A 17,322-nucleotide genomic window follows, 5' to 3' on the forward strand; every position below is an offset into this window, starting at 1 on the left:
GTTTTGACACTTCTACCAATCAGTTTGGTAATATAACAGACTAAAATGCCAACAGTAATAATTTTCACGGTTGTTTTTAACGGATGCTTATCGCCACTTGATAAGCGCATGCGCACACACAGCAATTCCCATCGCCCACCCTTGATCAAATTTAAATTCGCGTAGCACTCTAGAATCTTTGCTCCTTTTCAACTCCAGTCACCAGTGACTTCAACCGTCACTTTTCTGTCATGCCTCTGACTGAATGTGCAAGCTGTACAAACTCTGCTGTCATCATATCCCAGGTAAGAATTACAGTACTTTTGTATGCCAATTAAAAAACGTGAATTTATTCGAAATATATTGTTTTCATAATGGAATGTTAATCAAAGCCGTTAGTCATGTTTAGAATTAGCTAGTGAGCTAGCGATGTTAGCTGTTAATGTTAACTTTTCCAGTAACTAACTTCAGTATTATGTGGAATATCTGTTTGTTTGATTGTTCAATTGTTGAACTGTGATGAACTGCCCTATTTGTGATTGTTTTTAGAGGTTTTATACTAGTGCTGCCACTAACAACTAATAACTAATTTTGTTGTATAACTCGCACTCCTCCTTGTCCACAGGTGGCAGCAGTGCGGTGGAGGCAGTGGCAGCAGTACGGTGGAGGCAGAGTGGCAGCAGATCACAACACAGGGAATCAGAGCTACATACAGTATAATCAGGGGCCTTGTCATATGGACAGCGTTTGCTGACCACATGCATTTATGTCCCTCCGTCATGGATAAAAATATCAAAAGGATAAAAGTAGATTATGAGTAAATTACATGCACAAGACCATAGCAAGCCAAACAGGCAATGCAAACCTCCCTTTTTGTTTGTTTATTACGTGTTCATTTGTGTGCTGTTTGGGCTCTTTGTTTGTTGATCGACTGAGATAAAGTGGAGTCATTAATAAACGTGGCAGAGAAAAGCACTTAGGGTAACGATGCATTAGTGGAGTGATGCTTAAACAACACGAGGTGGAACATCAGCACAAACCGAGCCAATTCGTCACTATACCCTGATTTCAGAGAATAGATGGCGATATAGATCAGACCATGACATACTGTAAGTTGGAGTTAGCCAATAGCAACTAATTCTCAAACAGATCTGACCCTGTCATGGGTAAACCACTGGTCCAGCATATCTGAGCCCAACCCAACTCAGAAGGGGGGAAGGCCTAGTTGAGGGGTAGAAAAGAAGAGACGGGGGGAAGGAAGAGAGCGGAAACAGAGAAAATCAAAAGGCAAGCAGATGATTCGCCCACATTTCAAATGAGGAGTGTGCATATCATCGTAAATGACACATACAGTTAAGCCCATAATTACTCATAGGAAAGGTTTGATATTATTATTTGACCAAGAAAACAGACATTTTGTATTTATTTATACAGCTCTGGAAAAAAATGACAAGACCACTGCACATTTTTCAGATGTCATCCTACGGTTGCTGAGTGTCAACCCATTCAAATGTCAATCAGCAATCGTAGGATGACATCCAAAAAATGTGCAGTGGTCTCTTCATTTTTTCCAGAGCTGTATATATAGTGCATATGGAAAGTATTCATGGCACTTCACTTTTTCCACATTTTTTTATGTTTTAGACTCATCTTAAAATCTACACACAATACTCCACAAAAAGTGTTTGGAGTGTTTTGTAAATTTATAAAAAAACAAAAGACTAAATAAAATATGCCATTTACAGACCCTTGTTCTGACACTTGTAATTGAGCTCTGGTGCATCCTACTTCTATCAATGGTCCTTGAGACGCTTCTACAACTTGTGTCACACCGGCACCGGGCTCTCCTTCGGCCACGCCCCCTCATGCCACTCCAGCACCTGACTCTCCTACTGCCACACCCCCGCTTTCCCCAGTCACATGGAATCTCTCACACTCACCTGCCTATTAGCTCTACTCACCTGCAAGCAATCACTGCATCATTAACTCTCCTACAAAGGTTTCCCGCATTCTCCAGTCTGTGTCTGGCCTCGTCGATCTTGGACTCAAGGACTTATGCTGTGCGCCTCTGGTTCCTGCCGCTTCCAGTTTGCGTGAGCTCTTTTGTTAGAATTTGTTCATATTTCCTTGGATCCTCTGTTTTCCCTTTTTGAGCTTTTGAAAGACTGAATCTTTTGAGTGTTTAATCCTTCTGTATTCGGCTGAATTATCCTCTGAACCAATAAAGGAACCTGTTTATCTAAGGATCTGTTTTTACCAGTCTGAGTCCGAGACAACTTGATTGGAGTCCACCTGTGCCTAAATTAATTCACTGGACATTATTAGGAAAGGCACATTGTGTAACTGCTTTTGTTTTCACTCTTCCGAACGTTTACGATGTCAAAATGCAGCAACAGCATAATACATGCAAGGATGATACTTTTTGGGTCCTTTCAATCTCCACTATACAGCAGATCTAATTTGAACTCTTGATATCAGTTCTCAAGAAACTGATCATTAATCATCCAATCGGAAGACATGGAACCGTTTATGTGTAGTTGCCCTGCAACAAGTTACCCTACGTGAAAATGTAATTAATAATTTGCCCAAATTTGCTGTGATCATAATATTGAGATTCAGGAAGATCAAATTGCTCTAATACACAACACACTCCTTCATACCAATCTCAAGTTTCTTGAGAACTTTAAAGAAAATAAACAAATAGACAAAAAAGCAGGTCAAAATATTTTAACAGCTAAAAATAGATGGCCATAGATAAGTTATTGTGGGGGAGTATATTTGTATATCTTCATTTAATAGAATAGAATAAAATGGATTGTAATGTCCCGATGATCGAATTTGTTTTAGCACAGCATAGCCCAGTAACTGACAACTTTGATAATTAACTAATATGTTTGTATTACTTTTTATTCAAGTACAAAGACATTTTATGTGAGTAAGGTATGTGTTTTTTTGTCCTTCAATTTATGAGTATGGTGGTTCTGGCCATCTGATGTCAATTCAACATAAATATGACATCAAACATTGACGTCAAAATTATGTCAAAAAACACGTCTAGAATGAAAGTTGTATTGACGTCAATGTACTGATGTCAAGATTTTGACCTCCACGATGTCGTTTTGATGTTATTTTGATGTCATACTTTGTTGGCATTTGATGTCAATTCAACATTTATTTGACGTAAAGATGTTGATGTCGTTTTGATGCTATTCTGATATCATTCAATGTCAAGCTTTGATGTCAATTCTACATCTATTTGATAAGATGTTGTCGTTTTGATATCATTCAATATTAAGCTTCAATGTCAAATAAAAATAAATGCGACATTGATGTCAAAATTACATCAGCCTTTATTGACATATATTTTGATATAATTTCAATGTCAAGAATCATTCAATTTCAATCTAAATGTACAATGACTGACAACACACAAACATATATGTGCAAATTATTTAATTTATGTAAAACTTACAGACATCATGTATTGAAGTGGTGCAATGGTTTCAAAATGTATCAACGCACAAAATTCCAATTCCTATAGGGCATTGCTAATGTACATATGAAAGTTGTTTGTTTTTCACCCATAGGAACCACCAAAAAAAGTAAAGCAGAACGATAACAATTTTAGATGTTTTAGATTAGATTAAACTTTGTCATTTGTGCAGAATACAAGTACAAAGACAACAAAATGCAGTTTGTATCTAACTAGAAGTGCAAAAAAGCAGAAAAGTGATATACAAAGTATAGACAGGTGGTGCATTGACAGGACAAGACATATAGTGCCTATTAGTGACTGGCATGTTGGGGCATGGCATCATGATGGTTGCTTCCCATCGTGATGTCTATCATTATGTTGTATCACATCACAAACCAAAGAGCCGTCTTAACGTTTTTCCTTCACAAAGGCAAAATCCTCGTTGTCCAGAAGGAAACAGCCATCCCTTAAAGCAACACCAAAGAACTTTTCCTCTGTCGCACGCACTATTTGTTTATCCAGCACCGGCTTTGCAAATAACAATATCCACAGACAAGGTAGAATATGTTGCATGATTTTATGAAAGTACGATGTATTGCGACATCAGACGTGAGTCAAATTTGTAGTTTCTCAGGTCTCATTCCATCGAACTACAGATCCGCTACCCGATCCGGCAAACTTACATATTGCGGTTATAGCCGATAGAGGGCCGTTCACCCTGTTACGAGTTGATGAACCGCTGAAACGATTTTGGAAACATTATTTTAAGGTACAAAAAACTCTTTGGTGTTGCTTTAAGGATGTCTTCAGAGAGTTACACTTGATAAGCATGATAGGTCTACTTTCGGCGCATCAACAATTGAAATGGAGGGGCAGCGTGACTTATTTTGGGAAAGGCTACAATCTTTGATAGGTGTAATCTCAAAAGAAAGTTCACTTTCTCCATCACCGAACTCTTGAATACAGTGACGGTACAAACCAATATCTGTAATGCAGTGGGTAAATTAACGTTACGTTAGTAGTTTTTACGTTTTATGCAAAAAATATATGGTTTATGTAACAAACCCTTCAAATTTGAGAGAGACTGAACAAAAATATGAGTTTATTGTATAGTTTTTGATGGGGAATTCAGAGGAACCCATGTAAAAAAAAAAAAGAAGAAAAACTGATGCATTTAGTCCAAATTAACTGTGCTAAAAAAGTAAAGTGAATGGGTGTCCAACTCTTGAAATAGCATGCCTCTCCCTTCCATGCAATCCCCGCCCCACCCCCACCTCCACCTCCACCTTTTTCCCACGCTTAACGGTAGTGCTGTAGATAAATTACAATACTGAAGTATTGTATTGAAGTAGCTGCACAACCATGCTAAATAGTATAGTTTTGGCACACAGTACACAAAGACACTTCTGCCATCATATCGGAATGTAAACTATACTCGTAAACATGCTAATTACCAACCATTTCGTTCAAAAATTCTAAAACAACAATGTTTTTTAATACTTCAAAATAACATTGTGTGTGTGTCTTTACCTGGTGAGTGAACTCTCTTGCGAGCTTGGACGTGGCACACATTTGGAATATTCCAGAATGCACTCAGTGTTCTCAGGGCAGCAGTCCTCACAACACACCAACTGCAAACAGAGGGAGACTAAGATTAATACGTTGCAAAACACACAGAACATGAAAAGACCATCACTGAGGCACTACTACACTCACATGCATCTTAACACATGCCTCAGAGCAAGTCAGGTACATCAAACAAGGGGCAAATAAGTAGCCTGGTCCTTACCGCCTGTGACTACGTTTCTCTTTGTCATACAGTCTGGAACAAAGTAATAATAATCTGTCTCCGTAATGGGCGGATGCTTATTTTGAGGTTTAAAATCATTGGAGTTCCCTTAACCAATCAGCAACGTTTGGTAATGACGTATGCTGTGCGCCGGAGTTCAGGCTTTTACGCTTACCACTTACGCTTCAGGCTCTTCCGCTCTACACTCTTACTACTCTCAGTACTGGCTAGTATGCAGGCTACCTGACCGCCAGGGCAGTCTCTTCGTAGTGGATATATCTCTAACTTGCGCCAGCCACAGACCGAGAGTTGTATACCAAAAGCGCCACGTCGCCGAGATTATATCAGCTCGTCACACGCCAGTTTTCCCTCTTATCTCTTCTCGCCTCTTATCAGACGATTGTTGTTCTACGCAGTCCAGTGACTTCGTCGGAGCTTACTTCATTCTCCACGGGCTGTTCAGACTACACTCTCGGATAAGTTGGATTGTACTGACGACCTACGTGTTATTTAACCTGGAGCTTGCTCAGTTAAACTAACAGTTGTTCGGCATAAAACAACGCAGCCTACCTTGAGCCACGCTCGGTGACTGGCTAACGTTACTGTCCACAAGCCCGATAGCCTCGCCTGGAGCCCAGCTCGGCTACAGGCTAGCCTCTGTCAAACACAAACACGGAGCGGTTCACCTTGAGCCCAGTTCGGTAACCGCTAGTCCCAGTCAAGCACAATCACAGCAGCCTTGCCTTGAGCTCCGCTCGGTAACCGGCTAGCTCACGTCAAGACACACCGCCTCGCCTTGAGCCCCGCTCGGTAGGGTAGCTAGTAGCTAACATTCCATTCCTTAAGTAGGCCTATGCCGCATTGATTTTGTTAAGGTAATTTGAGAGTAGGGGGAAGAATAACGAGCAGCAAACGTTTATTTGAAAACATGATAAGTAGTGATGCATGTAGTAGCCTACACTTGTGCGTTTAGGTTTAGCTATCACCATCTGATAAATCAAACTTTTCCCAAAGCCAGTTGGAAGGAGAGTTATAAGACGTCTGCCATTTATAAAAATTGACAAGACAAGCCTCTTGTTCCTGCTTTAATTGCGTGATGCCCTCAAGAGTTGAGACAACTTCGCGGATAGCTTCTAGCGTCTCTTCCTCCGTCGCCATTGTTGCTATGCTGTTGAACTACAAGCTTCGCTGGACTACAAGCAACTCGGCAGGCAAGTTCCGTGTCATCACTCAACTGTTCGCTGATTGGCGCGGTCGTACGCGAACCGCATACTGTGGGTTGGGCCAGACTACGTGCAAGGCTGAAATCAAATTTTGGCCGGAAGTACATAGGATGGTAACACCAGGCTAGCAAATAAGGGCCATGAAATGAAGAACATGTACCCTAACACTACCCTTCACAAACTAAATCCCTTTACTTGTAGGCATGATGTTGAGGTGCCACCCACCCATCACACTTGCCCCATTCACATCCATTAAATGACAGGTATGTTAATGACCATGGCTATATTAAACTGCAGTTTCTTAAATCAGTGGGTAGATAACTGATATATTACTTAATTCATACTGGAACTCTTTGCAGTCATAGCAACACTATATGTATAGCACTACATGTATTAAGTTTAAATAATGTGACCTACCTATGTCCCATGGAAGTTCGCAAGGTAGAAGCTAACGTTAACCGTTAGAAGCTATTCATTCCAACGTTAACAACTTACATCTGTGTCTGCTAGCCGGCATGGTAACAGCCACTTTAAATGTAGCTAAGTTACTTTAACGTAAAAGCTAACTTACTTGCGCCTGATATTTCATTCTAAAACTAAACAGACACACTTCAAACAAACAGATATTACACATAATAGTGAAGTTAGTTACTGGAAAAGTTAACATTAACAGCTAACATCGCTAGCGTTAGCTCACTAGCTAATTCTAAACATAATTGATTAACATTCCATTATGAAAACAATATATTTCGAATAAATTCATGTTTTCAATTGGCATACAAAAGTACTGTATTTCTTACCTGGGATATGATGACAGCAGAGTTTGTACAGCTTGCACATTCAGTCAAGAGGCATGACAGAAAAGTGACGGTTGAAGTCTCTGGTGACTGGAGTTGAAAAGGAGCAAAGATTCTAGAGTGCTACGCGAATTTGAATTTTATCAAGGGTGGGAGATGGGAATTGCTGTGTGTGCGCGCATGCGCTTATAAAATGGCATACAGTCGGCAACTAGTCATAATCATGGTTACCGCCCCCAGTTGCCGTGGTTACCATGGCTGAAAAGCCCCCGAGGGGGAAAACATTTGTTTCGATTGCATGTAATCTAATGGAGGTGCACCGGCTTAAGTACAGAACACACCTATAAAAATATTAAATCTTTTAGCAAACATCACTAAACGGCACAAACATGTTTCAACTGAGAGTTATCTGTGTGTCAAGGAGGTTAAGAGTAACATTAAGTTCCCTCATTTTACTAATTCCAGCTAAACGGCCAGAACTGTCTCGAGTGTACTCATTGTAGAACTGCTTTCAATGGCCGGACTGTGTAGCTCGTTTTGGAAAGCTAACCCTTTTGCCTTAACATCACATACTCGTAAGTTGCATCTGAATTTATTTTCACATGAATGCACATTCCCTACAATGGGCGTGGGAATAGTTTTAACAAGTAATGTGTACCAGTTGGTTATGTTACACTGACAATATAAAGTTAGCCAGTTAGCAACCTAATGATGCTACCATTGAATATAGCTTCCAGAGAAATTTGTCGTCAACATTGGAGGGTGAATTAAGTTGTTAGCATACATTGGGCAGTTAAGTAAACACAATTCCTTCAAATTATTGTGTTCAGAAACAAGCAGAACTCCACCTGAATGTAAAACGAATGTATAAAGTCTAACTGTTAGCGAGTTCGCCCATTGACTTCCATTGTGTAAGGTTAGCATGCTTTCCCCCTCGTGGGGGGCGGTAACCTTTCCGAACGTCTTGACCGACTGTATGTATCAGCATCCATTAAAAACAATTGTGAAAATGATTACTGTTGGCATTTTAGTCTGTTATATTACCAAACTGATTGGTAGAAGTGTCAAAAAAATAGTAACACTAGCCTATGTGGGCTATTATTACTGTAACGTCGGTGCCGTTTGGACTGAGTGCTAGCCTCCCAGAATGCAATGTGTGTGAATGCTGGTTTGTGTAATGTCAGTTTTAGTGAGTGTAATTGCGTTTACCTTGTCATGTATGTGTTAGCTTGTGTAGTCTTTCTTTAGGTTTTACTGTACCTCATGTGTTTTACCCAGTGTATTGTATGTGACAACCCTGTTCGTGTATCGTGCTTGTTTTATTGACTTCCCTAGTGTTTCCTATGTAATGGTGTCTTGGTCTTGGTCGATGTGTTTGGCTGATTCCCGCTTCCGCGAATAAACCTTTGATTGGACAACTGAGTGTGTCGCTATCAAATCATTACATTGGTGTCAGAAGCGACTTACGAACATGGCCTCCGCCCAGCGAGAGAAGCTGGGAATGGAAGACCATACCACTGGGTGGAGGCCCACGCAAGAGGATCCAGAGAGAGCCCTTGTAAGGGCTGCTAAAAAGCTCGGACCTTCTATCGCTGCTGCCGACGGAGGAGAGGTGCTGTCGTCTGGACCTGCCTGCTGCCATGGGAGATCTTGCCGGAAGAGGGGCCTGAAGAAGCGTTCGCGGAGAAGACAACGCTGGCCTGGGCAGTGACTCCGCGCCGGGCGGTTCGAGGCTGGAGCTGGCGGTGGCCGCGACGCGTGAGCAGAGCCGAGGGAGAGCGGCGATGAAGAGGTTCCTGGACGACGGACGGTTGGCAGAGACGCTGGGGGCAGCGAACTCACGACGGTGGGGCAGCTTCGACGGAAAGGCTCTCTGAACTTTAAAACGTTTGGGTGCGTGTGAGAGGCACCGTGCTGTGTGGGCGCCTGTTCTAGTTGGCCTGTTGGCCGGCGCCAGAGAAAGAAAAAAAAAAGGTTCGCCATGTTGGGAGATAGCACGAGGCAGGAGAGGGGGGTCAAGCCTTCGTCGTGACCATGACGGAGTGGTGCGGGCCGGGAGCAAAGGAGGACAGCTCTGCGAGGAGGCAGCGCGAGGAGGGACGCCGAAACCGGTAGCGGCCTGACGGCCTGAGAGCTCAGCGTGGTCCAGCTGCAGCGGAGCTGGTGCCTGCCTATCCTATTCGGTGCGACTGTGGAGTGGAGCGACCAAGGTGCAGCGACAGTTGACCCGTGAGTTCCAGGGCTTGGTGCCACAGTCTACGGTAGTAAGGCCACCTAGGGCCCCGTCTGGAGAGGAGGAGTGCCGTGGTGACACGCCGTGGAAAGTGCAGCCTGAGGGCGGCTGGTGACGAGCGGGGACGGCCACGTGGCTGCTAACACGCCCGCACGCCATAGCTTGTAATCATACCTGTCAACATTTAGCTTTTAAAAAACGGGAGATTTTTTTTCGGGGGGCATATTTAATACGTTTCATACACGTGTTTCAGCACGTATTTCGGTCGTTGCTTTTACCTTACGATTAGCCTTCTTCACGCATGCCAGTTATGTATCCACCAGCTGCCTGCACCCTACTTCCAAAACTCCAAAGCTGCTTGCTGTCAGATTTGGTTCCAAGGGCACAAGTTCAGTGTATCAACAACACTCAATAACAGTTTATGTGATGTGTTTGTGTTAATCATTAAATTCCCAACAATTTCACAACAGCTAGTTCTGGAGTAGGCCATTCAACTAGCCTGCTTGCTTACGACGAGACTCGCTTCCTTATTTGGGTTTTGGGTTGCCAGGAGATGACCTTGAAATACGGGAGAAACCCGGGAAAAACGGGAGTGTTGACAGGTATGCTTGTAATGCTAAAATAGTATGAAATTATAGATGTTCAACATGGTGGTCAAAACCTTGACTAATTCTTGACATCAAATTGACATCACGGTGCCCGCTGGGTGTTTTCCCTAATGTATTTGGGTGCACTCACACACTAATTAAAAAAAAAAAATTAGAAAGAAGCATTAACCCTTTGAGACCTTGAATTCGTCATTGTAATACATGCCATCTTGTTACAGTGCATGAAAATGCACTGTACTGTTATTCCAAGGCTTTTTTTCTTCTTCTTCTTCTTCTTCTGATTCTTCTTCTTCTAACGCATTTAATGCAGCTTCAACCGTTTAACGTAGAAACTTCATTCAAAACTATGCGCTATGCGAGGGTCTTACTTTTTAGGACATGGGGCTTTGTATTTTTCATCTTTGTAACTTTTATACTTTTTAAACTATTAATTAAAAACTACTCAAAATTTCCCCATAGACTTAACCCTTTAGCCGCCAGGGTTTAAAAAATATAAATTGGATTTTTACATCAAAATTTCAAAAGGCCATGGCTTGCAAGTGGTCAGAGATAAAGTCCCCCCCCCTACATACACAGCACATTGTCTTCAGGATCTTCTCCAACACACATCCTCTACATACTTACAGCACACTGCCCCCACCTACACACTACACACACACAGTCACTGCTCCACTCCCCTCCCGCCCACACACACATCTTCACTGTCATCACTCACATACATCATACATACAGTACTCTGCTTGCAATAGTAAGTCCCTGCCCCCCCCCCTACATACACAGCACATTATTTCATCAGGAAGCTTCTCCAACACACATCCCCAACATACTTACAGCACACTGCCCACACACACACCACACACACACACACACACACACACACAGTCACTGCTCCACTCCCCTCCCGCCCACACACACTCATCTTCACTGTCATCACTCACATACATCATACATACAGTACTCTGCTTGCAATAGTAAGTCCCTGCCCCCCCACACACACACATACACAGCACATTATTTCATCAGGAAGCATCTCCAACACACATCCCCAACATACTTACAGCACACTGCCCTCTCCCCACATACACAGCACACTATCCCATCTCCCCTGTCATCCCCCCAACACACACACCAAGACCTCTGGCAGTTAACCCCTTGAGCCGTGGATCTGCCCAAGGTTTCTTCCTTGGTAAGAGAGTTTTTCCTTGCCCCTGTTGCTCTTGGGTGCTCCTTGTTGGTGCCCCCCACCCAATCCCAATCCTCCCCACCTTTTTATGCAGCCCTTGCCACTTAATCTATTAAACCCCTCTTCTACTGCACTCTTTACCCCATTTACCCCCATTAATGCACAAATAGGCTGACACCAGACATCATTTCACTGCATTTCTTACTTCCAGTAACTATATGCATGTGACAATAAACTTCCTTGTATCCTTGTATCCTTGTAAATGTGAAAATCATTGAGTATGACCAGATGTTTATGAAGGGGGTAAATTTACTCATCTAATTTGCATATTATGACGTCACTGGATGGCAACCACCGTGAATTATGCACATTTCAGTAAATACTAGATGTTGAACATATTTGAGCAGTTTTACTTTCTTTTTTTGTGATTTCACCGACATAATAAATGAACAGGAAAATAGTCACATGTAAACCAACAATAGTAAACTATTACTATAATCACAAACCCAATGCCACTATACAATAAAGTAGCCTGGACAAATCAGTTCCATATCGCGGGTGACTTTGAAATTCTTCAGACCCCTATTTTTACAACCCCTGCTGTCTATACCACGTCCATTACGGACACTATCATCACTACTGTCACTGGTTCCGCGTTATGGAGGAAATGCACGTCTTCTTCGTGTGTTTCTCGCGTGTTTTCGCGAGCTACCTGAAAACTTTGAAAAAAAAGGTTGAGCTTGAATCGAAGCTCTGGGTGTCTGCCAACTAGTGGTCAAGAGTACAAATGAGATTTTACACTGTACTCGCATCTATCGTCTGTTTTATTCAGTAATGACGCTTGTCGCAATATTGCGACATGGGCGGTTAGATGGTTAACATTGGCTGATGACATCACAATAGAGCCCTTAAACAATTAGAATCCTAGGCCAGTCTCAGGCTTTAAGCATACAAACGGGCTCTATTAAGACTACACACCCTGTTCAATTGCTTCCTCTGCCAAAAACTGTTTCAAAATTCAAAAAGTCCTCACTACAATATTTCACTGTTAAACAATTTAACCCTTTAAACTACTGAACTTTTTAACTGTTCAGCCATTGTAACTGTTACTTGTCATCAACTATGACTCCTACCCACTGTAGCTAGTTAGCATGGTTAACATTGTTAGCAAAACTGCTAAAATGATTAGCTAAGTTAGCTAAGTAATGTGGTTAGCATAGTTAGCATGTTAGTTAGCATAACTGCTAAAAATAATTAGCTGAGTTAGCTAAGTAATATGGCTAGCATAGTTAGCATGTTATCATGCTAATTAACATAACTGCTAAAAATAATTAGCTAATTTAGCTAAGTCACATGATTAATATAGTTAGCATGCTAGTTAGCATAGTTAGAATAACTACTAAAATGAATAGCTAGGTTAGCTAAGTCACATGGTTAGCATAGTTAACATTTTAACATTGTTATCATGCTAGTTAGCATAACTACTAAAAATGAATAGCTAGGTTAGCTAAGTCATATGGTTAGCATGTTAATATTCTTAATATTTTAGCATAACTGCTATAAATCATTAGCTAAGTTAGCTAAGTCACATAGTTAGTATTGTTAACATAGTTAACAGCATTAGCATTATTAACATTGTTAAAAAAAACTGCTAGAAAACATTAGCTAAATTAACTAAGTTAAGTAACTTGGTTAGCATTATTATCTTTGTTAACAGTTAGCATAACTGCTAGCAAACATTAGAGCCATTCCAACTGTCAGTTATCGTCAACTATCTACCTAAATAATTTAACCATTTAAACTATCCACCTATTTAACTGTTCAGTCATTCTAACTATATTAAACCTCATCTACCTAGCAAATAATTTAACCATATAAACTATCCACCTATTTAACTGTTCAGTCATTCCAACTATATTAAACCTCATCTACCTAGCAACCAATATAGTTTGTTTTTACTATTTTTGCATTTTCATGCACTGTATTTCCTTCAGGAAATGCTTTTCTAGTTTTTGTTTATTTTTCAGGACAGTCAGGGATTTGTACCCATCTGGGAAAGTATAATACATAGCCTATGTCTCTAAGGGAAAACATTTCTGATTTTATGTCTCCAGTAAGCATAGAAATAGTCAGTAGAAATAACTTTTAGGTGGGATAGATTGGAATCTTGAAAAATATAATAATTGTGATGCTGGGATATTCTATGGCTCACCAATTTACGAGATGTATGTACTGAGTGAGACAAATATTTTATTAATTAGGCCAATTGCTTTATTCACTTGAGTAGCCTATATTGTCACTGAACCATTGGACTAAGCATGTGCATGCCGAGACCATTTTTTTTTATAAGGACAGCAAGTTCATGGGTTGCTATTACATTATGGTGGTTGGCAGATCATTGTCTGCAGCAGTCCTGTATCTTGAGAAAAAAATGTATGTGTAACATACTCGCTCAAATTGATAACACTCATAACAATAAGCTAATTTGCATTCATTGTTGACATGGTCCATAGAGGCTCAGACGGGTGTCCTGGGACCTGATGAACACGGCACTAAAAAGCACAAACGAGTGCGAAAGTTGCAGGGAAAGTGCAGGCAGCCACGAGAGTGATTGGTCGTGTAAAATGAACGCTGCTGATGTCTGGGTTACACAAAGCTATAATGTTTTCTTAATGACCAACATTTTATTTTAGTTTATAGATAAGAAATACTTTTGCCATAAAGTAGGCTAGGCCAAATGTTTGTGAAAAGGCTTGATATACACACCCTGTAAAGTGCCATAAGTAGGCTGGTTTACCAAATGACAGACAGTTAAATTTCTGAATAAAAAGAATGTTGGTGCCGTTTTGAAATCTTAAACGTGTAACCCCACACAAGCATAATGTGGTTGTAGGGAGGGGATGTGCTATTTTGGAATTTTACCCGGATACAACGAATAGGCTAGCCTACTATTTTTTGATTGGATGTCGGTGGCCATATATATAGACACAAGCTGGCAGCAGAGCAAATGCTCGGCAGGCTACCTCCGAGATGCGTTTTAAAAGAAAGTGCGAACTTTCAATAACGCTTTACTAATGAAGCTACCCTTATTTTAGAGACTGTTCACATGCCTTTCTTAGCAAGTATGTTTAATCTGGAAAGGCAAGTTAATCAACTACCACATAGAATAGGGTTCACACTACTGACCATTTATAAACTGCAAGAGGGCACTTTAACATAGGCTGCACTCACTGTAATTTGGAAAATGGACAAGAATATAAGAGTGGCCTTTGCCTTTGTGTCAGGGGCTGTGGTGAATTTCTGAAGACGAATGTATGGCCAGGCAGGCACCAAGGGATGATGTCATGCATAGGCCGAGACAGGAAGCAGGCCTGCTGTATGTAATCTAATAGATTGTCTGGTACCAAATAAATGGTGCACATTATTTTTATGGACAAAACAGCAAACTTATCCACCAATATGAATAATTGGGTAAACGCTGATTGGCTAAAGAGGTGTCCGCCCTTTGCACATGGGGCAGACACCTGGCCGAGGATTGGCCAACATTACAGAAAAGGTGGTGTTCTAACACCAGTTTTAGCGGGTATAAAAGTTGACTCCCAAGGGAGCAGACTTCAGAATTTGCGCGATCTTCTCATTAGAGGCCTGGATTCCGCTGCAGAGGACATCCATCCGTTCACATCTCCTGGCTGGCTGTACTTAGTCTCTGCCTGTTCAGAGCTGTATACTGGAGGATTTGTGAATACAGGCATTTAGTGGCTACTTCTCTTCTCAGACTGTTCTCCGCGGGTTAAATTGTTCAGAGTATTAATTGAAGGTTCGGGTAGAGGCTTTTTTCCACCACAGGGCCTAGCCAGAGATTAATTAAGGTGTGCCTCTGAGATTTTAGGTGGCCTCAACCGAGTGAAAGTGAGGAGAGACATGACAGTTGGGATGCAAATGACATGGAAATATAAGTTGTGCCTATTGTGCTTTAAAAATGAACGTGATCGCGTAATGACAATCAAAAGGCGCAAGAATAATTCACTTTTAAAGGCTGCACCATGATTCATTTCCGAACTTAAATGAAGATCTAAGTAGAAAAAATAAGCCATAAGCTATTTTAAGGCAGAATAAAAACTCAGAATTCAGTTAGAGATGGGTTTTATATAAGTCAATTCAACACGTGAACTGCTTTGTTTATTGATTAGCAAAGACTGTGTAACCGATTGGCCGAAGTAAGGTATTAATGTTTGGGAAAATAATATCCTTTGGACAGACATCAAAAACCTCGATCAGTGAGGAACAGGAGTAACTTACTTTCACTCTAAATTTGCTGAATCCATAATGCGCACAAGCTGCGTTTTGACGGGTGCAATGTGAGGCAACTGCAAGACGGCGGGCCTTGAATTTAAACATGGAAACAATTTCATCATGGTCCAGACTTTCTGCCAACTCTCTTTCAAAAGACAGTAAGCTATTTAACTGCCGTGTGTGCATTGAGGACCTGATGGGTGTATTCACCCGGTGAACAAAACACTTAACCCTTAGAACCCTAAACTGTTTTAAAGGCATTTTCACTAACTTTAGTTATAAGCATTAATCCTTGTCATTGTAAGTGCCATTTATACATGCTATATTTAGATTTTTAAATAATACAAAGACAAAAAGCATATTATACAATTTACATTTTGAAATGTATCTCACTACAGCAAGCTGCCAGCTGGACATGACTTTCATGTATGTGTCCTGAATCTGGCAATATAACAACCATGGTGGAGGCGGACTTTGGAGCTGAGAAATTTACAGACATATATGGTGTGCGCCTTACAGAAATAAATGCCGTTTTTTATTTAGTGATGAAAAACGACCATACTGCGCTCTATATCTGTGACACAAACTGATATGACTTGACCCAAGTTTGCTTGGTAATAAGAAGTAATAAGAGCAATGGCAAAAGTATCAAAGTATCAAAAGTATCTGATATGTACAAAAAGTGTTGGATGTACATGTGCAATGAATGTAATGCACTTCCACGTTTCTAAATAAAACAGAACACATCTTGTTAAGCTTTGCCGTAATATCTGGACTTATTCTTCTTAGCACAATTTTTGTTCATGTCATTATAATGACATTTGTAATTATTAATCCCTAATCGATGCCATTAGATAGAATAATACGAAAAGGGAAAGAACAGGACTAATACTATTAAACACTATTGTAAAAAGAAAACATAACATATCACAAATCTGTTCATGAATTTGTATATGGGACACATACAATGTTGACTTTATCGCTACGGCCTACTATAATATATCACTTCATTACACAACAATGGCATTACTTACCGATATTGGTAAAGGGAACTTACTTTGTCAGAACCTTGTACCTCCGGCTGTTGAAGAAAGTCACTGATGACCTTCTCCATAGATTCCTCTAGATCTTCCTTTTCTTGTGTAGGGTGGAGCATGAGGGAAGGGTGAGAGGAGACTAACCCCTCTGGGGGAATGATAGGAAGGGGGCCAGCATGGGAGGGGAGGCACCCCTTCCCAAAGAGCTGGTAGTTCAACAGAACGTCCTCAGTGAGGGTATTGAGTTGGGGAGAGCTGCAGGTCAGGCAGTCCAGCCCCTCCCCCACAGAGGGGCCCATTGAGCCATCTTCTAGGAGGTACATGACACGACAGGGAGAACTGAAGGTGTCCAGGTAAGTATAGCCCCCAGCCTCAAAGGTAACAGCCTTCAGGATAAACAGGGAGAACAGGCCTGATTGGGTGTTGGAGGGGGATCTGCACACCCAGGAGGGGCACAGGCAGAGCATCATTCGACCTGAGAACAAAACCAACAAAACATATTTTTTCATTCCTGACATAACGTTGAATATCTGGCGATACTGATACCGGGGATGGACAGTATTTCAAATACAAAATAGTATTTTGTCATTTGTATTTTATTGGGGTTCAAGAAAATGACTGAAAAATTTGTATTTTATATCCAGGGTTGGGTCAGATTACTTTGAAATGTAATCCATTACTGACGACAGATTACATGGCAATTTT

The 17,322-nt window shown here is 41.1% G+C and overlaps 1 protein-coding gene across 1 annotated transcript in view; it reads right to left on the reverse strand.

Annotated features, from left to right (window-relative positions):
• LOC125295599 (carnosine synthase 1-like) overlaps positions 1 to 17,322 on the reverse strand; it is a 50,203-nt gene that overhangs the window by 19,934 nt on the left and 12,947 nt on the right. The window contains exon 3 of the mRNA XM_048244941.1: positions 16,638 to 17,092. Within this exon, the coding sequence (XP_048100898.1) occupies positions 16,638 to 17,092 (455 nt within the window). The remainder of the gene's footprint in view (positions 1 to 16,637; positions 17,093 to 17,322) is intronic.

Source organism: Alosa alosa, chromosome 6, assembly GCF_017589495.1.
Source record: "Alosa alosa isolate M-15738 ecotype Scorff River chromosome 6, AALO_Geno_1.1, whole genome shotgun sequence".
In the NCBI taxonomy this organism is placed as follows: Eukaryota; Metazoa; Chordata; class Actinopteri; order Clupeiformes; family Clupeidae; genus Alosa; species Alosa alosa.